The sequence below is a fragment of the Dicentrarchus labrax genome, unplaced genomic scaffold, assembly GCF_905237075.1.
Source record: "Dicentrarchus labrax unplaced genomic scaffold, dlabrax2021, whole genome shotgun sequence".
Lineage (NCBI taxonomy): Eukaryota > Metazoa > Chordata > Actinopteri > Moronidae > Dicentrarchus > Dicentrarchus labrax.
In genome coordinates this window covers 16,139,588-16,167,584 of record NW_026136701.1, presented here as the reverse complement: position 1 = coordinate 16,167,584, position 27,997 = coordinate 16,139,588, and the positions used below count along the sequence as shown (strand labels likewise).

General features: G+C 40.3%; 1 protein-coding gene and 1 long non-coding RNA gene across 2 annotated transcripts; one reads left to right on the top strand and one right to left on the bottom strand.

Moving 5' to 3' along the window:
- Window position 1: 1 nt before the first annotated feature.
- On the bottom strand, window positions 2–27,997 carry spidr (scaffold protein involved in DNA repair). Its single transcript, XM_051398734.1, has 20 exons — window positions 27,831–27,997; window positions 27,332–27,487; window positions 27,163–27,226; window positions 26,401–26,604; window positions 25,062–25,204; window positions 21,942–22,171; window positions 21,303–21,403; window positions 19,724–19,943; window positions 15,221–15,425; window positions 14,294–14,541; window positions 8,262–8,420; window positions 6,010–6,097; window positions 5,590–5,721; window positions 5,422–5,484; window positions 4,699–4,897; window positions 3,289–3,483; window positions 1,958–2,051; window positions 1,766–1,877; window positions 1,142–1,198; window positions 2–547 (listed from the first exon to the last, which is right to left on the bottom strand). The coding sequence occupies exons 1-20, from the start codon at window positions 27,843–27,845 to the stop codon at window positions 428–430; spliced, it is 2,805 nt and encodes a 934-aa protein (XP_051254694.1). The 5' UTR covers window positions 27,846–27,997; the 3' UTR covers window positions 2–427.
- Window positions 14,014–15,122, top strand: LOC127362694 (uncharacterized). The gene is made up of 2 exons (XR_007884498.1): window positions 14,014–14,161; window positions 14,316–15,122. It is a non-coding gene; the product is annotated as an uncharacterized LOC127362694 (long non-coding RNA).

The window sequence follows — 27,997 nt, the reverse complement described above, 5'->3', positions numbered from 1 at the left end:
GTAAAGTCAGCAAAAAATGTTTATTGACACACTGTCAGTAATATTATATACAGAGGTAGATGAGTTGGAGAAAAGCTTTTTTTAAAAGATTTTTAGGCCATTTGAAAAACATGTTTACAGCCAGAAGTCTTGTTCAAAAAGTTACATTCCATTTGATGAACCACGTGGGCTGCTTTGACAGACTGCATGCCACTGGTCTACCCTTGGGCTGTCAACTCCTGGTCCACAGGATCACATATCATTAACACAAACAAGACCTTGTCTTTCTGCAGCCCCATTCACTTCAGCACAGCCTCAAGCTGTCAGGGAGGCCTTCAGAAGGGGGGGGGGGGGGGCTATACTGGCTCAGACCAAGGCCTAGTGTGCAGATCCTTGGAGCCAGCTGAAGCCTGAGGATTGATATCATTAGCTACTTGCCCTGAGAGCCTCAGAGGCAGATTTCTTCCAGGCCGATCCAGAGGGCAGGTTTCCTGGTGACTACTCGGGCGTAAACGGTGAGGGGACCCACCTCTTTTCCCAGGACATTCTCCACATCGTAACCTGGGAACTGAAATATACAACCTCAGACTTTATTTACAACTTGTTGAGTCTATTTTAGGCTGATAACTTTTTAAAAATATATATAACATCCCATTAAAGCTTCCCTCACTACCTGCACAGGAAAAACAAACAAATAGTTTTTTTTAAAAATCTGATTATGTAAGACTATTTGAGTGCATTTAAGGCCCTGACCTTTGCACAGTGGTCAGCAGTATTTCTGTTGGTCTAACATTTTATTCTGCTCTCAAGATCTCCCTTGGTAAAGAGCATTCATGCTTACATTGCACATACCACTGTAATGCAAGATTAGGAACAACCCGACCACCTGTAGCAAATAAATCCTCAGTGTAAAAACTGCATGCAAACTTCAAAATTAAATACAGGAGATGTTGGAAGATTACGTCAGTATTTTTGGCAGCAAATTCCTTCGACTGTATCAACGACCAGCATGACTAAGGTATTTTTATTGTTAAGTACAGAACAGGCTTTATCACTCTGACATGAACAGACGACTGTGCTTTCAGGACTTATTGACAGAAGATCAATGCACCGCGTAGTCCTGCCCAGAGTTACATAACTGTTTGTAAAATGTAAAACCTACCTCATAACCCTCCAGTGCTGCAGCGTTCAGGATGGACATGATTGTCTTTTGCTGCAGCTGTGGGAGAGATAAAAAGCTATTAATGTGTTTTTAATCATCACCTTAATGCTGTAAACAAAACACAGATGCTGCACTAACATACTGTGCTTGCTGGTGAGTAACAGACTGATCGAAGCTTTTAAAATACGAGTTGGCTGATAAGAACACTGATAATTTTATCAGTTTGGCTTACTTAAGTTTTCTGATTACAAAAGACACAGCAGGTCTTAAATAATAAAAAAATGCCATCCTGCAGATGCACATACAGTGAAGGGTTTTATTTCTTCAACCTTTTAATGTGCAGAACGCTCTTTTTGCTTCTTACCAAGAATTAGATGAGAAGATCAATACCACTCTCATGTCTGTAGTGTATATATTAAGCTCTGACCAGCAGGAGCCTAGCCTAGCTTAGCACAGAGACTGGAAACAACTAGCTGGGTTCTGTCCAAAGGTAACAAAAATCCAACAACCAGCACCTCTTCAGCCTGGAAGAAGTTGCCAGGAATTTAGTGGAGCCTCAAAGAGATAAGAAATACTCTGACACGTTATTTTCCGATACGTAAAACCAGGTAACACCGTTCTCACCTTAACCTTCACAGTGCAGTTACTTAATGGGGAACTCAAGAACACTTCCAGTTGAATCCTTGTGTTCGGCTTGTCCACCACTGACTTACACGAAACACAGTGGAGGTTTTCACTGCGGAAAGAAAATAAACAAAAAATAAAGTTGCCATTATGTTTAACATCAAGCTATTTTGCTTCAACTTGAGAACTTACGGCCTTTCAGCTAACTCCTCTAAGCTGTCACTTCCACAGTGGTTGCAGGCAGGCCAGCAATAAGCAGTGTTTTCATCCACACCAACTATCACTCCTGCAGACAGACATGAAACTCTTAGTTTATTTTTAACACACAAGGTCATCTCTAAGAAACATCCATGCACACTGCACCTTTCCACGTGCCTTTAGTTTACTCTCCATTGACAACGCATATTTTTATTTTTTGTTGTATTTACGTTACAAGTTGTTTGGTGGATGCCAAAGGAAAAGTATTGACGCCTGACTAGAAGCAACACTGATAAATGATCTACGCATAGGTTTCAAAGTGTGTGTATGTTTGTGACAGGGTGTAAAAGATAAACACATCCCTTTTCATTTTTATCTGAGATTGCAGTGATAAATGCAGCAGAGTACTCCCTTCCTAAACAGCCTCTCACTTAACAACCAGAGCTGCTGCTGCCCCACAAACACAAACAGGAGACCTTAAATAAGATACCAAATTGTACACTGTTCATGTACCTTCCGGTTGGAGCCTTTTTCCACTGGTAATTTCCAGAAGATAGTATTTGCGCACAAGTGCAAACGATAATAAGTTTTGTTTTAGTTTTTCAGCCACCTGACCAAACATGTACAACCAGAGGGGCCTGAAACAAGAGGGTTCATGGTTTGATCTTTGCCCTCAACTGTGACACAAAGTCGACAGATGCAGATTATCTGATGTAGGCTGCCCTTTTCTGCACATTTACATAACAGAAAAGAGTTGAAGAAAGCTTCACAGCAAGGACTTTAACTTATACTGATACAAATTAGGCTGATAAAAGCATCAGAGAGGTTCTTCTACGGTTTAATTAAGTTACAAAAAGTTTGATTTCTTCAATATGTAGCTGTGGCAATCATATCTTATGTTAGCAATTAGTAAAAAGCTTAAACATGTAAAGAAACATTCAGATTTACTGTACACAATAGAGATTTGGGGGAAACAATACTACAAACCCTCATCTGAAATTAAAAGCCTTATGGGGAGCAGGCATGTTAATTTCACTGCAAAATGACATGGGAATTGACAAAAATCCAACACAATTTCATGTGTTTGTATTTCATAAAGTCCCAAACAATGACAGCCTGAGGACACTGAACAACAAACAGCAGAGAGTGATGCCTTAAAGCCACATCAAGGCCTCTTGCTGAGTTGTAAACTTCTCTATAAAAAAAAACACAAGTGGTTTTCTTCTCCTGAGAAAACAACACATCAGGCAATGTCTGCAGGAGGCACTTCAGATGTAGAGAGTTACAGGGAAACCACAGGACTCAGTGAAAGGCAGGCAACTGACCTGTGAGAGAGCAGAGGGAGTTGGGCGTGATCTCAGGACTCAGTGGATCCAGTCTCACAGGTTGGGGCAGGGTCTTTGCCTGAGGCTCAGCCAGTGACTGTGAAGGTGACTCTGGCTTGGCTGAGAGCTCAAGGTTGCCTTCAGGATCTACAGAGCATATCTGAACAACCGACTGCTCCACACAAAGGAGAACACCTACATGTGGAAATTTTGAAATGTTATTACAAAGGAAATATGCATAAATAATCTAGAGTACTGAGTTAATACCCAGCCATCAAACTAGTTCTAGTTAAAAGTACCAGTACAACAATGTTTAAACATGTAATTACTAATACTACTACTAAGAAGAGTACTCCACCAATTTAGCATTTCAGTCCCATAACATTGTCGAATTCTAGGCCAGACATATAGTCTTTTTTTATTCCACACATTCTTCTTCCTTGTCAAGACCTGGTGCTACATTACCCACAGTGCAACTCAATCAACAAAACTTAGTAATTGCAGATATAATACTAAAAAGTGTGTAAACAGTATGTAGCTGAGGTGGTTTCTTTTTGCTACTTCACATGCAGTTAAGTAGTTAAATTCCCAACACAAGGGCTGGGGCCCTCCAAAGGGTCACAAGATAAATCTGTGTGGTCATGAGATGATTAATTATTGGGGTTGGAAAGAACAAAAAAGCTAATTTGTATAAACTTTTTGGACTTTCCTGAATCCTTTCCTTTGGACAACTGATGTGCGACAGGTGCGTAAGAGGAAGGTGCAAACTGAAAACAATGAGGGACTTCTGCACACTGTCTCGCTTACTGCTGAAAAAATATTCATTTTATCTACACAACATTTAGGTCTATACAGCCTTCTTCACCTGATGACAGTGTGCAGGAGTCTCTCATTGTTTTCAAAGTGCCTAATCTTAAACCTGCAATACCAATTTGTTTTACCCTTTCTGCAGCAGCTGAAACAAGTTGTGAACACAACATTGTAATTCAATCACCGTTTAAGTTGATATGGCGAACGTATTATCTAACAGTTGCTTATTTACACATCGGACAGTCACAGATCAACATTATTGCTATTTAGTCCAATATTCACTTTTAGCTCTGTTTTTGGTCTCTACCAACTACTGAGGGAAATATTTAGTGCCTTAGCTCCTAAATGATCCGCTATGTTCCCCAGCTAATCACTAACTGTGTTTGTCTGCTGTTTGGTGCTGAGCAGGTAGTGTAGTTTTTTATATCCAGGACTTTTACTAAAAGTAGCAGAAAACGGAGACACTCAAGTAGTTGTGCTCAGGTAAATGTACGTATTTACTTCCCACCCCAGGTGGGGTGACGTGCACATAGTCCTATAAGATAAAACACCCTATTAGATAGTGGTTTAAGAACATGTTAGTTCACAATAAAGCTCTACCGTGTTCTTTGATGGCATCTCTGAATGACACACGACAGGCAGCAGGGGAATTTAGTGCTTCGAGGACAGCGGAAGTGAGCACACAGGAAGTATTCACACACAGGGCCACTGTTCGCCTGCACGGTCTATCGGGCTGCTCCTCCTGAAGACTAGGGTCTGTAAGCACCAACCAAACCTCACCCTGGCCTACATCACTGCTCTGAAATAGAAACAGAAAGGCAGACAAAGACACAAAATAATAGAAGTACTTAGAAAAAGGCGCACAGACTGACCTAGAAACAGCTTAAAGGAAATATTACACAAAAGCTTACAAAGCACAAATTGGTTGAAAATTGTAATTCCTGAAAACAGTTTTGACGAGATTATTTATAAAAGCTCCACACAATAGTGGTTACTAGTGCAACATTTAAAACTATATCTGTGTTTCAGTGGTGTGAGTGTGTGACAAAGTCCACCACTTTGTTCTGAGCTGCTATCTCATCTTGGTCAAAGTTTAAAGGTCTCACCAATCAATGGTAAAGAACGCCTGGGCCTCACACAGATTGTCATACACACAGCGATATGAACGCTGCTCTCTACGTCAAAGCTCAACCTTATCAGTTTGTTGGTTCAAATGATCTCAAAAGGATGACTGAGAAGCTCTACAACACACAACATTTATCATGTTCTTCTGACTAAAGGCAAATGAAATCAGTTTTTCGGGAATGAGGGGAAAAAAAGTACCTGCATTATTCTCTTGTATACAACAGTGGCAACAAAACTGCACCGACAGGTTTGAAGCTCACTCTGAAAAAGAAGAAAAAGGTTTGAGATTGACCTACTAAATATCAGTCAGGATGATCTGCATTTTTAGTTTTTATTTTCTGTGTGTGTGTAGGAGAAACTGTTCACCTGCAGTATGTCTCGCAAGGTTTGTGTTGTGGAAGGAAAGTAAAGCTGCGACACCTCAGCGGGTTCAACTGAGCTCTCCTGACCAGACAGCAGGTAGCAGAAACTCGGAGCTGGACCTGTAGGTCTACTTTCCTATAAAAACCAAGACATGTTTTAATAGCATCTTCATTTTTAAGAAAATATACTGATTTGTAATTTCAATCAAGCTGTCTCATCAATGAGCAGTGCTCAAAGTGAGTTATTATTTCTCCTCAGATATTTACGCATATAATATACCCTATTATGTTGGCCCTGACCGCTCAGTGCCCTGCAACCTTTTTCTGAATTTGTGTTTTCAATATTTGCAGCATGCTGAAGTTTTCATTCCCAGTTCGCCACATACAGACATCAGCAATTTTCAGTTTTGTGGTAAGGACTTACAGTGGACATACAGGGCGTTGATCCATGATCTTTGAGAGGCATCACTGGAGGCCACAGACTGTCTATCAAGCTGAAAAGCCTGGTGTGCCTGAGAGTGAAACAGAAAAAAGGAGGGAAAAGTAATAAGGAGGGGGGCACTAAAAGGGGGGGGGAGGAGAAACTAGTGAATAAGGGACTTTAACGGGAAGATAGAGAGCTTTCACAGCCAGTTTCACTTCCACTGAAACATGAATCTGTTAAGACAGAGCTTGTTTTAACGTCACCTAGTATTACCAGCAAGAGCATGCTTGGGCTGGCAGACCCACACAAAAACTGTTTTTACAAGCAGGTTTTGAGATACTGTTGGGTGGGAAACCAGTTCACACCCTATGTAAATTACAATATCATTGTAGTGCAAAAATAACAAGGTTTAGAAAACCAATTACAAGCGATTTTAACGGCCACATTTATAATGCTGCCGTCTTTCACCACTTCCTTGATCTCAGTAATGACAGACCGAAATCAGGTCATACTCCGCATGCTTTTATTGAAGTCAACAATATGTATGGATGAAAAAAATCGAATTAACAAGTAGCAACTCCAACAAGACACGTCAATCTTTCGATTCTTTTCTAAGAAGTACTTGTTGAGTTCAGGGTGCCCAGTCAATGTTACTTATTCATCCGTGTGTGCTGTCATATCAGCCAGTGGTTAACAACCTGTTAGTCAGCCTGTAATCACAGGGTTTCTTTGTGTGGAACTGGTTCTGCAGCCCATTCAAGTCCAGTGAGGCCTACTCCAGGATGAGTAACGACAAAACTAACAGGACTCATTCAACTCATTGTGATTTTCATAGTGAGTGTATGTACTCAATGCTCTAAGATACAGCTGTAGTTTGTATTTAATAATACAAGTATCTTCAGAGCTAAGATGTTGATCAGTACTTTAAAATATGATTTTTCCCTTTTCTTTTCAGATGGAGTACATCCAAAAAGGGTGAACTTTCTGTGAAAATAAATCCTTACCATAAGGACAATACTGATAGGACACACTAGTCACACAGGTGCCAGGGTGGCCTCTGAGTATTTGTTTAGAAACCTCACACCCCTACGAGACTAATATTGTAAAAGAAATAGTTTGACATCTAGGGCAATTTGCTCTTTTGCTTTTTTCTGAAGGTTAGAGGAGAAGATCGATACCACTCTTAGATCTATCCATTAAATATGAAGCTACAGTCAGGAGAGAGTTAGAATAGAATCAGAATGAGAAATACTTTATTGATCCCCAGGGGGAAATTTGTTAAGGTTAGAACAAAGACTGAGAGCAGGTAGCTAGCCTGCCTACCCCTAGCTTACTAATTATTTAACATGTTATATCACATGTTTACCCTGTTTCCAGGCATTATGCTAAGCTAAGCTAACAGTCTCCTGGCTATCTCTCGGCAAAAAAGCAAATAAAGCGTTCCTCAAAGTGTCAAACTATTCCTTTAAGATATAGATTATTATGATATACTTAGAGGTCCCATATTTACTAAGAAACTGGGGGGGAAGTGAAAGCCTAATTCATCCAAACCAGGCCCATGTGTTTTTTCCACTTGAGCTAATAAGATAGCCCATCCAGCACAGTCTGACCACGGCCAACCTCCAGAGACATTATAGGCTGTGGTGGCATTGAAAATACCAAGGATGTAAACATACCCCCAGCCGGTCTCTAAATGTTCTCATGTCAGTTCTTCTAACTGCTTCTAATCTGGGATCCTGACTATGGAAACTCACAAGGGACACAGAGCATGCACTTCGGTATCACTTTACATGTAAACACAGTTGCACTGCTGGCAGGACAGCATAATCAGGCTCATATGAGCTGCAAACATTAAATTCTCATTGTGTTGTACATGTGGGTGTTGATGTTTGAGAAGGGCATTCAAGGATACAAATGGGTAATTTTCTGTGGTTTATAGCACTGGAGATTCACACATAAGGCACATAAACCAATATCCACATGTGTGACGGTTTAGCTTGAGGCTCAGTGCCTCTATGGCACAAGACCCAGAGGATACTTTACTAGCATTTGATATCAGGACCCGTCTATCAGGCATTTACTCAGGCTTGTTGTCCCAGATGACTAAGTAGGGAGATAAGATAACTCCTCATATAGCAGAAATCCATCTCACAAATTGGTTTTGGTCACAGGTTGAAGTCTGTGAACTCATATTCAGGTGAAAAGCTACCCAGGCTCAGAGGGATGGGTACAGAGAAGTGTGTGGGTCTCACCTTTCTCGAGTGACCCGCTGCACCACTTTAATGCCTCTCAGAACACAAGTCCTCCCCTGCCACATGTGACAGTAATGCTGGAGGTCGTCCTTGCAGGGCAGGAGGTGGAGCTGGACCACACTGAACATCCCGTAGCTGTCCTGGACAAGGACACAGAGCCTGGGGAAAAACAAAAACAACAAAACGCCACATGCAGAGACAGAATTAGACTTAAAATTGTGAGACAAAATCATGTGAAGTTTTAATCTCCCTGTGTTAATCGTTCACTTATCTCTTAATATAAAATATATATTTTTAAACATACTGCACTTTTCTACAGCTCCGTGGAGTTGTGCTGAGCCACTCTGTCTTTGAGTGATTTAAATCCCTCTCACAACCAAACCCTGCACACTTATTCAAAAAGTTGTCCCTTTTAACTTCTGAGCCAGCTGGGGCGAGAGGTCCTAAAAGGTCTTAGAATAATGGAAAGTTGAAACATCAAACGCTTGGATCAAACTGTGGTCCTTGAGTTCATATTGTTTTCTCAGTTAATTCATAATTCTTTGGGGTAATATTTGGTGTGCAGAGTTCCTCTCTTTTTCCTTTATATGCTGCTTTTGTTCTGGCTGCACGTGTATACTTCTGGGGCTGGATGTGCACACTATACAAATGTTCCTATTTCTAATAGAGCAAAACTCATGAGAAAACAATCAATAATAAATAAATGTAGTATTTGAATTGATAATAATCAGATTTTCACCCAAATTGTTTTATTATTGTTATTTTAAATCAGATATTTCCAATGTGTTTCATGAAAACAATGGACCATTTATACAATTTAGCATTATAGGAATCAAACACCACTGCTCCCAGTGACACACTAACGATACACAGTTAGGGCTTAGTACTGACATTTGGAAGTGTTAATGCTGGTGGCTGGTTTGACAGGCTGCTGCTGACAGAAAAGCCCTTTGGCCTACACAGTTGTGAGGCAGTGAACTGCTGTGTATGCCTGCACTCTGCTGCTCCCAGTGAGCGAGTAGCTGGAACTGCTATAGGCTCCAGCTCTCAGCCAGTCAAGCCCAGACACAGCCCTGTACCAGCCCTGAGAGTAAACAGTAGAGTTCATATCCCTTGGTGAGACAAGCAACGGCCAGGGAGGAAGAAGAAGAGGAGGAGGAGCAGGAGGAAGAAAAACAGGGAAGAAGGAGGACTGTCAGCATGCCCATCATGCATGTGCATGCATGTGCACATCGCAGACATTGGGAAAGTTTTGAGACTGTTTTCAACCACCTGATTGGGCCTATAAATGTCTTCTGTTGGTAAACATGGGGTCTGTCTGTGTTTGTTTTGAGAGACCTAGAAATAGATATCTAAATAACATTCCTGACATTACTTTTAGTGGTGTGGGCCAGTGTTTTAACCAAGATTATTCTCAGTTGTTTGCTTTATTCACAATACAAAGTCAGGCGTAAAGTACATATTTTTTAAAACAACAAGGAATGTTGAACATACAAAACAAAAGTGAGACAAAAAAAAATTCTGAAGGTTTTATGTTCATAGAGCTGTAAATGTGAATGTTCAATTTCAAAGTGTAAAGCAAAGTGAACAGACCCCAGCCCGGAGCAATGTATTCAAAGCAAGGACATGTTGGCCAACACAAGAAAACACTCTGTCAATCTTTCAAAACACAAAAACATTACTTAGTATATTTAGAGTCAGTAAAAGGCTACTGTCCTATAATGAACCCTGTCATACAAAACTTCAGACCAATCAGCGTCCTATGATGAACTATACTGGCAGCTACAGACATGGTTTAACACTTGGTGTGTGTGATAACGTGTGTGAGAGAAGTGACTGCTAAAGAGGTTAGCAAAGATGCTGCTAGCATCAGTTATATCAAATGGGAAGAATTTTCCTCGACAGTTTGGACTATTTCCCCAACTGTCTGCGATAAGATTACACGGTTATACGGTTTGTTTATCTTATTTGTTGAATTTTGGCCATGATAGGCGATGATAGACATGGTGATCATGGTTCCTCTAATCACCTGCCAACAGTTTCAAATGACGACTTCCTAAATGGTTCTGTGGAAACAAACCTTCTGGCACAGTCAGGTAATGATATGTTTAAAAAAAAAAAAACTATTTTAACCAACAGTCCAAAAACCAAAGACATTAAATTTGGAGTGATGTAAAACACAGAAAAGCAGGACATTTTCACACGCCTGACTAAACAATGTATTGACTAATCGTTGTACCAATCATTACTCAACGGGGCAAATGTGTGCATTTGTTGGGGACTATTTTCTGCTGTGGATTAATACACATTTGGTGCAACAATAATGGAGGAATGTTTGTGACGATTACATACAGAGGAATCAGGTATATCAGGAAAACTCAGGAAAGAGGCTGAATCACTAAATCAATATTGGTTATGCCCACTATATGAATACAGCTGCTAGTCACATTTGGTGTGAATATATATACACTTTCACTTTTAGTTGAGCTTGTCTGAACTTGGGAAAAAAATCCGATATGCCACTTGACAGATAGAAAAGAAACGGGTGATGAGACACATGGTGGTACTAGCTTGACACAAACAACCACCTCAACACCCAGTCCCTCTTTTTAGCCGTTAACACCCCCTCTTCCTCACCCCCACTTCCTGAAACAGCGATCCTTCACTCCCCAAAAAATCCTCTGCCATTGGCCAGTTTCAGTCACAGGCCATTTTCAGGAATTTGTTATTGTGAGCGATCATAGAATTCTGAGCAACTCAGGTTTTCTTCCAGGAACTACGATCCACTGAGCCTGAGCAAACACACACACACATACCCCCCCCCCCCACACCCACACACACACACACACACACACACACACACACACAAAGTCACACTGTGTGCGCATGCTAGCCCACGCACATGCACATTACTTGGCAACACTCTAAGTAAGTGACCCACACATTAAGGATACAGCAGAGAGGCCTCATTGGTGGGGGGCGGACAGGCGGGATTCCTTCCTATGTGTTGTCCACCAATCAGTGCAGGCAGAGTGATAAACATGGTTGTAACAGGATCCTTGCAGCACATTGTGTTCCCTCTCCACCAAGAAAAAAAAAAAACCAACTAGCCTCTCCTCACTTCCTGCAAACAGTTAATCTTCTTGTTTATTCTATTCTGAATTTACGGGAACTTAACATCTTCTTCAGGCATAAATATCATACTGGCGTCTCTCCCATGTGTGTGTTAACACAGAGGCTAAACAACAAAAGGATCAAATAAGTATGCTGACCAGGGGAGTGAGTCATAGTGGCTGGGGACACAACATGAGAGGTACAAACTGTCCTTGTCTTTATTCAGAATGGGGCCAGTGGGCTGCCAAGTAAACTACCCTTCTCTCCACAGAGCAGGCATGCATCCTGGAAAAGTACTATAAGCAGCACATTGTACAAAAAGCTGTTGTTTCTGTGCAGCAATTCAAACCAAAACCTCCCATAAAAAGGCATAAAGGTGATAAAATGTTAGACACTTAGTTACCTTATTGTATTTTAGAATAAACAAGATGGTAAAAAGTGAAACTATTTTCTTCTCTTATTCTAAAATGTAGAAAAGGGTAGAAAAATAATACAAATTTAGGTCTTTGATAAAAAACTTTACTTGACAATGATCAAATCTATCACAATAAGAAAGCAGGGTCACCCAGATATTTTGACCTCAAGTCCTCGTGATAACCTCTTAAACCTCTGCCCCACCTCCATCCTTTTACTACCAACCAAGCCTGTTGAATCTGGTTGAGTTAGAGAGAAACGGAGGGAAGGGCAGGAGTGTTTCCGGTCAGAGGGCGGCGTTTGTTTACCAGCTGCAGAAGCTGCATGGCAGGAGCAAGTGTCATATTACAACCGATGCTCATTTAGTCAGTTGGCTTGTCAGCTGACCGGGGCTCTCCTCCCTTCACCAGAGAGCCCTTCAGGCCTCTGCGCTCAGAGAAACCAATACTTTTCTTTTATTACTCAGCAAAGGATAAAAACAACAAGCCTGAGGAGGCCCAGGCAACTAAAGGTCATGCTTGCTGGATTTACTCCAAATAGAACATTCACTGATTCATTAACCATAACAAGAAGACCACTCGAATAAACCTGTAAGCCATTTCAATAACACAGCTCAAACTGCAGGTGTTTCAATAAGAGTTCACTATTGTTGCGTTTCTGCAGAAAAATAACAAAAAAAAATATGCACTTGTTTTATAGTCTTTAGTTGTTTTTATCACAATAAAAACTGATAATTGGGATTTCTTATCTTCATATCAACAACAAAAAAGTGGAATGTGAAATGGGTCGCTCATAAAGACCTACAGACCGTTATCACTCAACACTCCAGTTCCCCCTCAGCTCTACTGAGCTTTTTAGTGTCTTTCAGCTCATTGTTTCGGTTTTACAGCACACAACTACACTGTTTGGTTGGTTCTTATCAGCATCGTTTTCAGTGAAACAAGTCAGACAAAACCCACTGTACACTAGAGTACGCTACAGTGGCAGACAGGCAAAGGTACTGACTAGCTGATGAACATAGTAGAACATTTAGCTGATAAAAGAGTCAGATATTTCCTTCAGGAGAGTGTGGAGAAAGAAATAAACAAAGAGGAGTTTGAATATCGGATTTGCATTCACCAAGCAGCCATAACATGACTCCAGTGAATACTAATGTGTTTCCTTGTCTATTGGATGTGTCAATAAGCAATTGTTTGTTTGTTTTGTTGCCCTAACTTTATAAGGTGATAATATGTCAATTGTATTGTATTGTATTTTCTTCATGAATCAATTAATTGTTTTCTAAAATGTCAGAAAAAATCCTCTTGCAATGGGATAATATCACCCAAATCGGTGTATATGGTGCATAGCACACATGCCATGAAAAGAGTTTGGTCAAACAGGTGAACTGTGCCAGATTTATTCAATATGCCTAACCGTCCTCGCAGGGTCAAGTTAACCTATTTTAGTATTGCAGCCAGTAATAATTTTGTATAGAGTGCCTAGTTCCCCAATTCCTACCCCCTAATTGCAGCACTTGTACTCAGACCACATCCATCTTCAAACACGGCCTTCAACTACACGCCTGTACATTTCTGTGAAAGAAGTCAGTCCACAGACAGCAGAGACTGACAGACCTAAATAAATAAACACCTGGCATAGTACTAAAACCACTTTTGTGGTACATCCCACTACAGTAGCTGTCTTTTTTGCCACGATGACACACTTACACACACTCACACACACACACACACACACACACACACACACACACACACACACACACACACACACACACACACACACACACACAAGTTGAAAACAATACCAGTCACACGCTGTTGTGGCAGATAAAAAATTCCCCAAGGCCAACGTGGGTTTTTTGTCAACCAACAGTCAAAAACCCAGATTCAGTTTTGCATATGACAAAGAAGACTGACCATAATTTCAGATCTATAAATTTCATTATTTTTCATTGATTAATTTCAATATCAATACAGTGTATGGGCTTCACTTTCACGAGAATCTGACCCCATTCTACACAACTCTATATTTTTTGTCATTTTTACACCCATATAAATTACACTTGCGGTTTCCTTTTGAGCATTAAGGTAATAAAAGCTGTTGCAAACCTGTTCCACCCAGTGGAGTATGAGTGGGCACCAATTCAACTCTGGCTTGCTGGTGCACGATATTCTGAAAACATCATGTTGTCTTTCCCGGGAATTGGCCAGAATCGCTCACAGAGCGGCTGGATTCAATTAGAAATGTTTGTGTCCTTTGTCAAACAATGCCATATGGCTGGAGACAGTGTGAGCACTTTGTGGGGCTTGCTGTACTGTGAACAATAGCTCGACCGCTGAGATACACATTGTGCCACCAAGGAGAAGCATGTAAGGCCTGAGACCAAGAAGACCAGCATGCTTTTTTTTTTTTTTTTTTTACAGAAAATGCAATTAATTTTCTCTTTTGGCATCAAGTGACAAACCAAAGGCCTCAGTGATTATCAGCTAGTCCAACAGTACCTGGTTTTGCCTTTTTCTGCAGGAGGAGGAGCTGAAGAGGACCTGGAGGGAAGTCTAGGCTTAAGGATGGACATGGGAGAGCAGTCAGGCACAGGGATTGAGTAAACTCTCTGAACCACCACCTCCACGTCCTGCCCCACAGAGCCAGCTTGGCCCAGTCCCTCGATAGCTTCCAGGAGAGAAAGGCAGTGTCGTGTGAAAACTCCTGAAGAACCTCCAAATCTGCACAGAGCATCGGAGGCAGCAACCTGAAGGGGACAAAGAGAGGAAAAGGAGAATGTACTTAACGTAAATTATTTGGCACCATTAATATGAAATCAAAACAGTTCATGTTGGTAAACTAGTTGATTAATTGACTAATTGTTTCAGCACTACATCATACCATGAGCTTATACTCTATGTATATATACATACTAATTTCACTTACAGTTTACGGCACCACACAGTCATTTGCATTTAGTTGGCTGTCAACACAAATCATGGCGAGAAGAGAAAAGAGGTTGTGGCCAGTGGCTCAATAGCTGCCAGCAGTACTTGGTTAATTTATTTGTATTAGCTCAAAACAAACAGAGATTCAGAGGAAATCAAACATACATGTAAACCAACCACTTATAATATATCCCCAGTACAGACTGAATGCACCTGTTAGTGACTGATGTGGGCTGAACGCTCCATTGAGACTGCTCATTATTCTTTGTGTAAAAGTATTGTAAAGTGAAACTGATGTTTGCATGGTTGCACTCATGATTTAATATGAATTTAAGGATAATTAATTATGTATAACTACATAATAAAAAAAATAAAATTTGTTTTGATTTGGTTCGATTAATTGTCTTATATGATCATTCACGGTGCTGAATACAGTACATTTTGAATTTGGAAGTAAATGCAATGCACTTGATTCTAATGACATCGAAGCATACGCACCTGTTTGGCACTGTTCTCCTCTGTGGTCCTGCATACCTCTAGCAGTCCAAACGTTTTACACAGAGAATACGCATTGCACCTCTCTGCTGAGTGCAGGCCTCTAGGAGTGGACATGTTGGCTTGTTTGGAAGCAGAGTAGACTTTCTGGCTGAAGTGTGTGTTCAGAATAATATCATAGCTGACACCCTCTATGGAGAGACTTTGCCTGCAAAGAGATAAAGTTCATTAGTTTTAGATTCGGGGTATGGCAGTTGTTTCAGTGTTACACCTGACTTTGCGATTGAATGGTGCTAAAGAATTGAGTTGAGGACCTTCACCATGAAATTAAACATATTTAAGGTATTGGGCAATAATACAAGTGTTTGTTTCGTGATTGTGTTGATAACAGATGTAAAAACTTACATTTGACAGTACATTACATGGAGTAGATTATTGCACAAACGTAGGGGGGCGAGAGCTCGAGACGGTTTGAATGTCAAACTCAGATAAGGTACCAACCACCTCCACAGGTCTGTTCACTAGGTAGCAACCAGCACTGAGTACAAGTTCAAATACGTTAACCTCCTCCAAGGCAAGTGAAAATACACAACGGATGCATTTGTCCTCTTTTACTGAGGTAAAAAGATACATTTTCCATGTAACCGAGGTTCTTAAAAGGCTGTACCTCACAGCGCTTCACAGCTTGATTAAAACACTTTCCAAACGTGACATCATCTGTGGAAAAATACTTCACCGCCCGTCACAATCAAACATGCTGAGAGTACGCTGATGAAAAACACCAAATCGAATGCAAAGACGGCATGTGTATAACCTGAAATGCTCCTGTGCTAGTGTTTAATCTGAACCGTTACCGGCTCAGCTTTCACTAATCTGTGTGTGCCAAGAAGGAGACGGTGAATTTATCCATAAAATCGAAGGAAAACATTTCTGTTTATGTGCTTTTAGCTCATTAAAGAAAATGTCACACACCTGAGTGGTACTGAGCCTGAGAATAAAAGAACTTGAGTAACAGAGAGATAATTATACGGCACAAGTTTGAGTTACGACTTAATTCTTTCCACATTTGTTACATGGATAATAGTGTGATGATGGCTTATCACTGACTCAGAGCCAAGCGCAGTCTGTGACTGGAACTGCTGTACATGTCACAGCTCGTCTCAAACCTGTGGTGATAGTTGAACCGGAGAAATCAAACGCAGATAAACAGATAAAGTGTTTAATAAAAAAATTTGTTTGGATTTGCAATGAAAACAGAAAGGAGGAGATTATTCAGAAACCGAATTATTATATACAATACTCAGTTGTGGGTTTTAGGTACAGCTGGCTAAAACAAAATGCAGTCTAACATGACCTTTTTGACGGTTAAGTTCAGTCTTCACTAAAATTGTTTGAGGGAGCTCCTTATTACATTTTATGGTCATTATAGAGGCTGTAGTTCCTCATTTTACTCAATTGTATTGCATTATACTGACAGGTGCTTCTAATATTTAGTCTACGCTCATTGATATGAATGGGTAAATCTAAATATTGTGTCCTTTTACAAATAAAACGAGCATTATTAATAATTGGCTATCGACATCATTATATATTCAAAATATAGGTATTTAAGTACATGTTCAAAATGTACGTCACTCAAAGTAGACAGAGGGTGGAAACCATTACACAAACAGTTGAACAAACTATTAATTTCAGTTACGTTACATTTTATTTGTATAGTGCCAAATCACAACACTTTTGAAACAGAGCAGGTCTAGACCGTACTGCTAATACAATTATTTACAGAGACCCAACGATTCCCACCATGAGCAAGCACTTGGCTTTAACACCGACCTCATAATACGAGTTAAATCATCACCTGAGGCTGTCTAAATAAACATTCTGATCCAATCTTCACGAAGGTAATGTTTTTATTTGCAGGGTTATTGTTCTTTATTGCGTTTAACTGTACATACAGTTCCTGGCACTGTATGTGTTTACCATGCTGGTGCAGAAACTTGGATTACTTACCTATTAGTCAATCAACTGAAACTAAACCACTGACATCCAGACAGTCAATAAATAACTAGACGCTAAAATCTTCTTGTCTATCTGTAAATCATATTATAAAATAAATACAGACCGCTAGTCAGAATTTTCACCATTTTTGAAACTAAATAATTTGTTTAAAATGGTGCAATGAATAACTACGTAATGTTAATGAATAATTACTATTAATGGAATGGAAACTTTTGTTGAAATTCAGTGGTGTCTTTACATTAAGTATATTTAATCAGTACTGTGTCTCCACTACATTTTTAATTAAGTCAATAAGTAAATTCACTTGACTATTACTTGAAATGGGGTGTATTGATAGTGTGGTATTACTACTTTTATTAAGTATATGACGTGAGTACTTCTTCGACCCCCTTTGATATTTGCACACAGTAATGCTGACTTCTTCTCATGTTATGATTAAGCTTTGACAGGCACCGTTATCAGTCCAAGATCTGATCACAGATCAGTTATTAGTGAACACCATACAGTTATGTTAGCAGAGCGGAACGTACTGTTCACGAGAACAGGTACAGGAAGCGCGGCCCCATTGTGAACAGGTGAGTGGGCAGCTGTCATCATCAGACAGGTAGCCAGGTTAAGGAGCGGCCCCGGCTGCCTGCGTCACAGCGCTTTAGTGAATAACACCTGCAGGTATTTCCGCTCAGGCCACGGCCCACTCACAACAAGGCGTGGGAGGTGGGAGGAGCCAACCTACTCACTGCAAGAATCCTGGAGGAGGCTAACCCCTTGAGTGTCACACCGGAAACTGGTAAGAGGAATTTTACCAGACGCAATGATGCTCTAAATTCCGGGTTTTTCCACTTTCTTGGGAGCTCAAATGAATGAATATCTCTCAAGAGGGTATTAAGCTTGTCTTCAGCTTTTTTCGGTTATGATTGTTTTGTAATGATTTATGGAGTTTTTATTGAGTTAGAATACTGATTGATTTAAAATATAGACCAAATGCTGTAACTGCTGAAAGTAATTTACACAAACAAAAGAGGATTTAAGGATGCCTATTCAGATGAAAAATAATTATTTGAAAGAGTAAATGGTTGTGTTTGGTGGGGGCTCTACCCTTTTGTGTGATTTCAGGAATAGAATACAACAGGGAAGGAGAGGTGCTAAAGCCAGAGATCCTCTCAAACCGCCATGTGTTTTCAATCTAAGTCCTTTGGCTCCCTCCACTCTCTGCTCCCAAATGCTCCAGAAAATAATCCTACTGTGTTTTTTCCCCGGCTTGCTGGAAATGACCTAACTACTGCCAGGAAGAGGAATGTGAAGCATTCCCTGGAGCTGTTTGTGACGTCAGAGCACTGAGGAGGCCCCTCCGCTTCCGCCAGCTTGGATATTCCAGAGCACACTCAACCCAAACTCCCAACAGCTGGAGTCAACTGCTGCCTCGCTCCAACTCCAAAACAATCCCGAAAAACACACGCCCCCACCTCCCACTCTCTCTGCCCTGTACGTGAGGGACTGTTCTTCACATCTGGGTCTCTTCTGCTTGCTGATGTGAGCTGAGAAAAGTAAATTTTTATACTTAAAACCCCAAAATAATTTCAGGAGTTTATGCATATATTCATGTGTAGTATTCTGTCTTTCAGTATGCCTCCTCAGCATTATTTTGTGAGATCCTGTCACTCTTTGTTCCGCAGGTAGTGAGTCAGTCTTGTATTGTGTAACTGTGGTTTTTTGGTGTAGTTTTTGGTCGACTGCCAAGTCGTAGTTAAAAATTGACAACAGGGAAATGCAAGAATGGGTTTCACTGCCCAGTATTATATTCATCCTTCACAGAAAATGTATAACCCTACACATCAGCAGTGCTGTTTTAGATACAGCAGGTATATCAGGTAACGTGTTGTTTGTTTGTTTTTACTGTTGGTTGGTCAAAAAAAAGCACGTTGAAGATGGCATCTCAGCTTAACTGTAATGTGCATTTTTCATTACTTTCAGATATTTCATAGACCTAACAATAAAAATAACTGTTAACTGCAGTAATAATTGTTTTAACAGCATGAAACACATCTTGAATTGCAGAGGAACTGATTCAGTCTTCATTCAAAATGTGATTTTCATTTAAATGTTCCCTCCAGACACAATTTATGGAAGGTGGTCTGCTTTGAATAACAATGTGCCCAATATCTTTTCCTCACTGAAAAAAAATCAATGAATATATGCAATTTAACTACTGGACACAAGATGTCTCCTATGTCACTGTCCAAGTCCATTCTCAGTGTATCCGTAAGATTTCAAGTTTCCGCATCACACTTCTGTAAGCTGTATGCCGGATCATAACTGGCTTCCAAACTGGTGACAAAATCCTGCCTGTATGTTCATTTTAAGGTGAGCACAGAGACATGTTCCTTTTTCAGCAGATGAATGTGAAAATGGGCTTCTAGTGTCAAACTCTGCACACTCATCCATTCAATAGCAGGACTTTAAAAGTCATCATGTATCGCATGCTCTCACCATGGTGGATATATGTGGATGATGTCTCTGGATGCAGGGATCAGCTGGGCTGCGGTCTCTCTGTTGAATAACACCAGCATACGAGCTCTCTCCTCAGAGACAGGGTCATTGTGTTGGTGGCCCTCTCCGGGGGGCTGGTGGTGCTCACAGAGCGCCAGTTGCATGCTGCACTCCTCTTGAACCTCCAGCACCTCCAGCACTAGTACGCCAGGCCTATCCACTGGAGAGCAGAGCAACAACAACACAGATGTTGAGTGTGTGTCTGTTTGAGTGTGTGCGCCTTTGTGTGTCTGCGTACAGGGTGTACTCGTGCTCTCACGGACTCTTGCTCTCTGTGGGACTCGTTACACGTTATGAGCGTAATTCCCTTTTAGCATCAGAACAATTCGCACTGCATAACTGTAAAAGCTGTTACTGACTCAGGCTGAGTTGGATATGAAACGCAGCAAATCCCACTGAGTGAGTGTGCAAATGTTTGGAATTTTACCACGGCACTGACTGTGCTTTTGGCCTGAACAATAAAGTCGACAGAGATAATTAGGAGGAGCGAATCAAGACAATGCCCTGAAGCTATAAATCAAGCTGAGATAAGAGAGCAACTTGGCTGCATGTAAATTTTGTGTGAAAAGTTGATTGCACTGAATTGTAAAAAATGCAGCATGAGAGCGCACAGTCAGTGCAGTTCAGAGTCTGTGTACCTTAACGATCACTGAAAGAGGCCAGAGGGGGAATTTTAATATGATAAGAGTAAATCATATCAAAGTGATCGCTAGAGAGCTATTAAGTTTTAATATGCATTTGTCCAAACATGAATGTTAAGTGCTTAATTTGTGCATTTAGATCCCAGATTAAAAAATCATCAGAATAATCACTGTCAGTCGGCCAAAACTCAGATAGAACTCGAGTCCTCCTCTTGACCTATAATGTTCTGATAAGTTGCACGCAGAGCAATATGTCAGGAAATAAGTCAAGGCGTCCCACGTGTGTGAGGACAGTTACGTCACACACCAAAATTAGTACAACAAAGATAAATAGGCTCAACTGATGTAGATGGTAACAAAATGAAGAATGAGCCATCTGACTTTAATGGCTTAAAAAGATGTACGTAAACAGACACAGGTGTCTTCAATGCAAAAACACCACATATTGATTTTTAAAAATGAAGTCAAGTAAACCTCCACGCTTTAACCCCTTTGTTTAACTCTTTACACAACGCAGTAATCAAACCATTTACGGACCACCAAATTGGATGAGGTGGGTGTTTTCTTTTTCCACAATCAACTGTCACCTTTAAGCCACTTCCTGTGTCCTATTATAAGGAGATACTTCACAACGAGAGAACACAAGTGGTTAAGTACACCACGGAAAGGAAAAAAAAAAAAAAGACCCAGGCAAGCAGTTTCCTGTCACCTACATATTGAGTTCACAGTTCGAGCTACAGTGATCAACGCAAAGCCAGCTCTTCTTCAGACAGGCTTCATCCCACTCACAAATCAGAGCTCATAGCTAAATGTGAATGATGATTCAGAGGTCATCCTGACTATAATTGTGGATAATACAGTAGGTTTGAGAGGATCACCTGTTGTTGTTGAGGTGACAGAGATGGACTTGTGCCTCCAGAAGCTAACAGCTGACCTCTGTCTGCACTGGAGTCGATTCAGCCTCTCAGCAAGACCTCCGCTGTGCAACAAACAAACAGCGGTAAAACAGATGATGTTGATTGATAAACTCACACGGCACACGTGGCTTGAACAAAAGCATGTGCAAAATTGTTTATTTCAAAGAAAAAGATTTTCTGATGCAAAAAAGCAAGCTGTCAAAGACTACAGATAGCCATCTGTCAGATTTGGTGGGCTTGGAGATGGCAATGACATTTAGCACCCACATCATGACACCAGGTGTCCCTTTCATCATCAGTTCTGCCGTGGAAACTTGCAGCCAAAGTTTGACTATCATCTGGCAGCAAGAAATATGTCTTGTTTCTTTGTTTGCTCTTATTATGAGGCAACATACTGTAACACTTGATGTTTATAATAATGTGATCAGATTACCAAGTAAGTGTTGGCCCAATACTGACTTTATTAAGCAGATCAGGTATCAGCAACACAATAAATATAGTTTCCTCCTCAATATCATTATGAATTTCTGTGTTTTACGCTAAATCTGAAAAGGCCGAAATGGTGCACGCCTAATGTGAAAACAAGAACAACATTCAAACCTTTGAAATTTCCTTTTCTTCTTGGCAGAGTCTTCAGGAGTCTTGGACTGCCTGGCGAGCGGTTTCTGAGGTGTCTGCAGCATCGCCTGAGCAGATCTGACCCAGTCACTGACTGACCTTTTGCTGCCCTCACCAGTTTGGAGAGGAAAGCTCTCGAGTCTGCTCGATGTCACTGTGTGGCTATTATTCTCGCCATCAGACACATAGCCTGAGATCTCCAGCTCTGTCATCTAGGGATAAAGCAATAATTATTGATTAATTAAAAAAAATATTTGACCAATAAATTTTAACATTTTAAAGTGTCAAATCGCAGATAAAATACCACTATACATCCGAGGGATATTAAATATTTAAAATGGCCTCAGCCTTCAGTAAATTAATATTGAGTCATTAAAGATTAAATAAAATCAATAAATTAAATTATAAAGTGGGTGGATATGGTACACTGACACACTGTCAGACTGATTAATTCACAAGATATGGTAACAAAACATTTTTTTTTTTGCTGTATCACCGCTCACTACACCTGAGGGAATCAGTTCTCATGGAAAAATCCACAAGAAACCTGAGTTCCTGTCATGTGCAGACAAGACCGGCATACCAGGCTCTGTCAGCGAACGTGCTCTCTTATTTGAATCAACTTGACCCTGCTAGGCTGAGTGCCAGCAGACGTCACACTCTAACCAGCTACAGAGAATAAGGAACACTATGTTCCTGGCCCAGGCTCAAAAATGTTTTCACCCGGCACTGAAAGCATTGTAAGTACACAGCTCTGTGCAGCCTCATCCACTCGCATGTTTTCCTGAACAAACAGTAGTAAAAAAGAAGTTGATAGTCGTGCTCTGTTGACACGGCCCTGATCTAGAGTGGCCCTGATGCGGTGGAGGTTGTTGACCCTTTAAGCGAGCAACACACGCTTCATCTGGGAAGTGGCCATCCTCTTTGGCCTTGAAACGCAAAGCCGCTACTTACAGCTCCGCCTGTCCACTTTCAGCGCAAGTACAAAAACACAGAAATCTGGCAGACATTCGTCAAGTGAGTCAGCCGTACATTTATCTGGAGTAATAAACTCTGACTTGGACTGGGAGCTTCTCCACCATATCCTGTTAGATCCGGTTTGATTAACAATTGGCCGTGTGTAAGCATGCTTTCTGGGAAGCACAAAATCAGACGAAGTTACATTTTGCTGTTCTAACTAAATAATCTACTGTATGCATAGTGATATATAGCAGTGAATGTTAGAAGAAATGCTAGGTCACAAAATGCAATTCCAATTACTGAATATTGAGCGATGAGCAATTAAACTGTCAGAAATACTACATTCATACATTTCAGTACAATCATATTTGAAAGGTAGGACCCTTAAGAGTCTGTCTTTCTAGTGGGCCTCTGACCAAAAGCCTCATGTTAGGTGATCTTAAATCTTGTTTGACCACAGAAAGCTGATAGCAGCAAATTAAACTGTGACAAGAGGAAGTAGCTGGGTCTGCGGGAGCGATAATCTGTCTACAGGCTTCCTCTTGACATACAGCCTGCAAACTCTGAGCTTCATCACAAGATACCAGTTACTTAAATGTATTTTTTGTTTTACGATAAGAATAATTGAGTTTAATTAGCGGGCACAATATTCTACAGTACTGTGTAGTGTACTCCAGCTCCACCATCTCAATGCTATTCAAAGTCATATTCATAAAACCGCTATCTACACAACCGCATCATCTCAGTAATTTGGTTGATCAAACTGATCAATGACATGCTGTGGTGTGTGCTGTAACAACTAAATGCTGTGTGTGGTCTTGAACCTGAGCACAACACCTTCACCACTCCTTACACATTCTCCCCATGCCAACCCTGCCTTTAACAAACACAGCTCCTGAATGACTTCTGAGAAGGAACAGTCAATCCAAGTCTCCACAACCCCGACAGCATACAGGAGAGTCCACAAAACATTAATTACAATTACAACACAAATATATTCGTCAAATGGAACAGAAAGAGAAGTGTATGCATCATATGACGTTGTGCTTTAGCAAATATTTTCTTTATCAACTGATCTACTGATGATTTGTTCGATTGAGAGTTTTTCCCTTAAAACTTCAGAGAACTGTGAAAAATGAACACAATTCTCAGAACTCAAGCTGACGTCATTATTTTATGTCCAAACCCCAAAAATATTCAATTATAAGTTACAATTTTGCTTGAAAAAGCACTCAATAGTCAATAGTAGTCAATTAATCTTCTGTTTTGGTATTGAATATTAAACTGTGTTATTATTTTGAACACTTTTAAAAAATATTTAATTCTTTACACATCTGAGTTTTAGAGACTCAAAAGCAACTACTGTCATTAAAGTAGAAATGTTTTGTAATTACTGTACAAACATTACCAACTGTTTTAATATCTGCTTTGTGTCAGTGAACAATTGGCAGCATTTCCCTCCACAATCAGTGTTTTATTTGCTACCTCAGCTTGTGAACTTTGACAGTTTGGAACATAACTTGGATCTAGAAAGTGCTCAGTGCAATGCTGGTTTGAGCCTGTCGGGGCCTTTCAGGACATGAGACCATGACTGCAACACTCCACCTGGTGGTATAATGAACAAACATAAAATCTAAACAAATGAAAAATAACTAAAACAACACGATAATGCGATATGAAGACGCAGAATACAACACAGTGCCACAAGTGTTGTTATACATTACACTAAAACATATGCATTAATGGCATCTAAGTGTAAAGTGATGGTAAAACTCATCAGGTTTAATACACACAGTGAACAGAATATCCTCGGTTGTCTCACTGGACTCTAGGAAAAGTACTGACAGTTATAGTACAACTTCTAGGAAAACTGCATATGCTGGCGGTCAGCTGAACACTTAATTAGAAACATACACTGGATCTAAATAACTAGAAAGAGTTTAAGAGGTTGCGTGGCTCCATCTAGTGATCGTTAAAGCACATAACACCCTTGAGAAAATGGAAGAAGATACACTACCTACAGACCACTGTGCATCATTGTTTCAGAATAATGCATCTGATTCATGCACTAATGCAGGTCATGAGTTGATCAATGGTTCCCTGGAAGAAACACAACGTATGAGAATAATATAGTTTACTCACATTTGTAGGTTTAAGAGGTAAATCTTCCAGTTTTTCATCAAAGGACTCTGACTCGCAGTCAGAGATTTGTTGCCCACTGTCCTTTTCAGCATCTTCCTCAGACTCATCCAGATCACTGTCTGTGTCAATAACAGGAAGGTCATCTAAAGAATAGAAGAGAAAAGTTAATAATAAATTAAGTTTGACAAAATAATCTTAACTCAAGGTCCACATACTAGCTTTTTCTGGAGCTTTTAAGCTCTCACATTATCTCAGTGAATGGTGATTGGTCAGCTGTTATCAAGTTCCTTATTTAGGTCACAGGATGACAACTGAGCAGGGGTCAGTAACTTCATTTTTTAAACAATGACGGAAAAATCTGAAGGCCGTCTGTCGTTTTGACAAATTAACACTGAAGCCGATCTACTGTAGCGTTAAGTAATTCCCAGGCAACACTGTCAGTATCCACATGTAGACCACCTGTAGTAGACCCCCCTGTCCAGTTGGAGAGTGTGCATATTAATTAGCTACTATCCAGTAGTCTTGTCTTTGATCTCACATGCATAACCTCCTCGTTGTCTAACTGGCTTTAGCCATCACACTGGTAGGCTATATCACTAATAAACGAGGTGAAAAAAGAGGGACTGACGTGGTGGAGGATGAAGGACAAGCAAGTAACACTGATAATGTTTGTCAGTGCCTCTGTACACCATTTCTCTCCATGCCCTTATTAATGCGTAATCTGTAAGTTCTGTATATTAAATGTTTACTCTGATGGATTGTTTTTAAAAATGTTAAAAATTTAAATTAAAATGATGGATAAAAATTGATTGTGACAGAATTTTTACGACCCTGATGGACAACAAGGAAGTCTAACGCAAACTCTGCAACTGAGTCAACTCTATGACATCTGCACACAAGACAAGCTCTGGAAAAAGTTAGTAAGTGGACCTTGACGTACAAGTTAGATGAGAAGATCGATACCACTCTCACGTCTGTATGGTAAATATGAAGCCACAACCTGCAGCCGGTTAACTTAGCATAGCACAAATACTGGAAACAGGGAGAAGCAGCTAGGCTGGCTCAGTCCAAAAGTTTCCAAGATTTGCAACAACAATCTTCTCATCTAACTCGACACAGGAAAGTGAATATGTGTATTTCCCCACATATTGAATGATATATGAATTATTCCTTGAAGATTTTTTTGTTCCCAAGGTCAGGACTGAATTTTCACAATAAACGTAGTGGAGTATGACACTTTAACAAAGGTCAGCTCTCAAAATGTTTACTGCACAGCAAGAAGAACCTAATACGGTATGTTTCAGCTCTGCCTCAGTGACTCACAGCAGACTTTATTTACCTTTATCAGTCCTGAGCATGCGCAGCGCTCTGGTGTAAGACTGAATGGGAGCTGTGGGTCTCCCTGGTCTCTGAGGACGCTGTTGCTGCTGAGAGACAACTCTGGACAGAGGCTGCTTCTGGGTCTCATCATCAGACCGTTCACTGTCACTGGAGCTCCACGCAATGTGCACTGGGTCTTCATTACAGTCAGCACCGGTCTGCACTGGGAGAAAAAAAACAAACTTAAAACCTAAGAGACGTGTCATGACATGAGTGGAGTGGCTACACACCCCACCTGCAGAGACACATATGCACCCATAGGAACTTGAGCACACAGACAATTTATATTCCTGTGTCTCCACACTGTCTAAATTAAGAATAAAATAAAGAAGAAGTGGGTATTGTTTTAATTTAAACAAAATATCTTACTCAGACGCATTTATTTCTACAAAATTTTAATTAATAGTGTTTGTTCTTTAAACAAATTAAGGGAGACTTATGAATTAAGATTAAATGTAATGAATGATTAAATGTTGTCTAAACACAAGCAGCTATACAAGAACATTTCCAGCATAAAAATAATAGAAAACTGGCAAATTTAGGATTTAAATAAGTAACTATCTGATCAAAGAATACGTAAAGAGGAGCCATTTTTTATCACCTGTGGTATTGTATGGCCACATCTTAGTTGAAACCACACAATAAAATTCCAGTGATGATAAAATATCAATATATCGTATTAATGTATGAATCAACTAAATTAGACTAAACTATAAATTACCTAAGGCAGAGGACTGTGATAACTTTCTTACAGCAGACAGTTTCCTTCCTGATGATTTGAGGCTCTGCAACAGAAACGAGTATCAACACCATCAGCAGAGGAGTTGGGGGGTAATACAGGTATTATCTGGGTATTATCTGGGTATTATCGATCATTAAACTTTATCAACCTTTATCACCGGAGTGTCCAGGAAACTGTCTCCACACTTCTCCCAGCTCTTGGCGGAAGACACCGATGAAAGTGATGCTGCCCCAACTTTTTGCAAACCATTTTCGACATCATCCGGAAAGAAAACACACTTTATATCCTTGTAGTGTCTTTTGCGCTACAAAACAAAATGAGCAAAACACATTTTTATCACCACACACACTGAATAAAACAACGGATTTGATAGCTTTTATTGATCCACTGATTCCCTTTGTGATGGCGGTCCTGCATTAACGTGAGTTCAATGTATAACAGCTAGCTTACACTTCAAAACAGTGGTGTTATCTGTTGTGATAGTAAATAAAATGTAAATTAGTTAAGACATGAGTGAGAGGTAAACTGAGCTGTGGGCGGATAACTTGGGTTGCCTGAGCTAGCTAGCTTGTAGCTTAAAGTTAGCCTAAACTTACTTAGCAACTTAGCCTACCATAGCTGTCTGGCTAAGGTAGTAGATTTCTTACCTTCCTGTAAGACATGGCGACAGTAGTTTATTCTTGTTCACACAGCGTTATTTAACTCCAATATCTTCTAATGAACCCATCGCTGTGCAGTTGCGGTGTGCCGGTGGTCGCTAACCAACCAGAGGTACATACTGTACATAGCGCTGCTGCTCTACGTCAACAGGGGT

Coding starts and splice junctions, on each gene's coding strand:
- spidr (XM_051398734.1), bottom strand. Junction 14,542..15,220: donor AGGAGAACAGTGCCAAACAG/GTGCGTATGCTT, acceptor TGTCCCCTTCAG/GTTGCTGCCTCCGATGCTCT. Junction 5,722..6,009: donor CAACGCCCTGTATGTCCACT/GTAAGTCCTTAC, acceptor TGGTTTTTATAG/GAAAGTAGACCTACAGGTCC.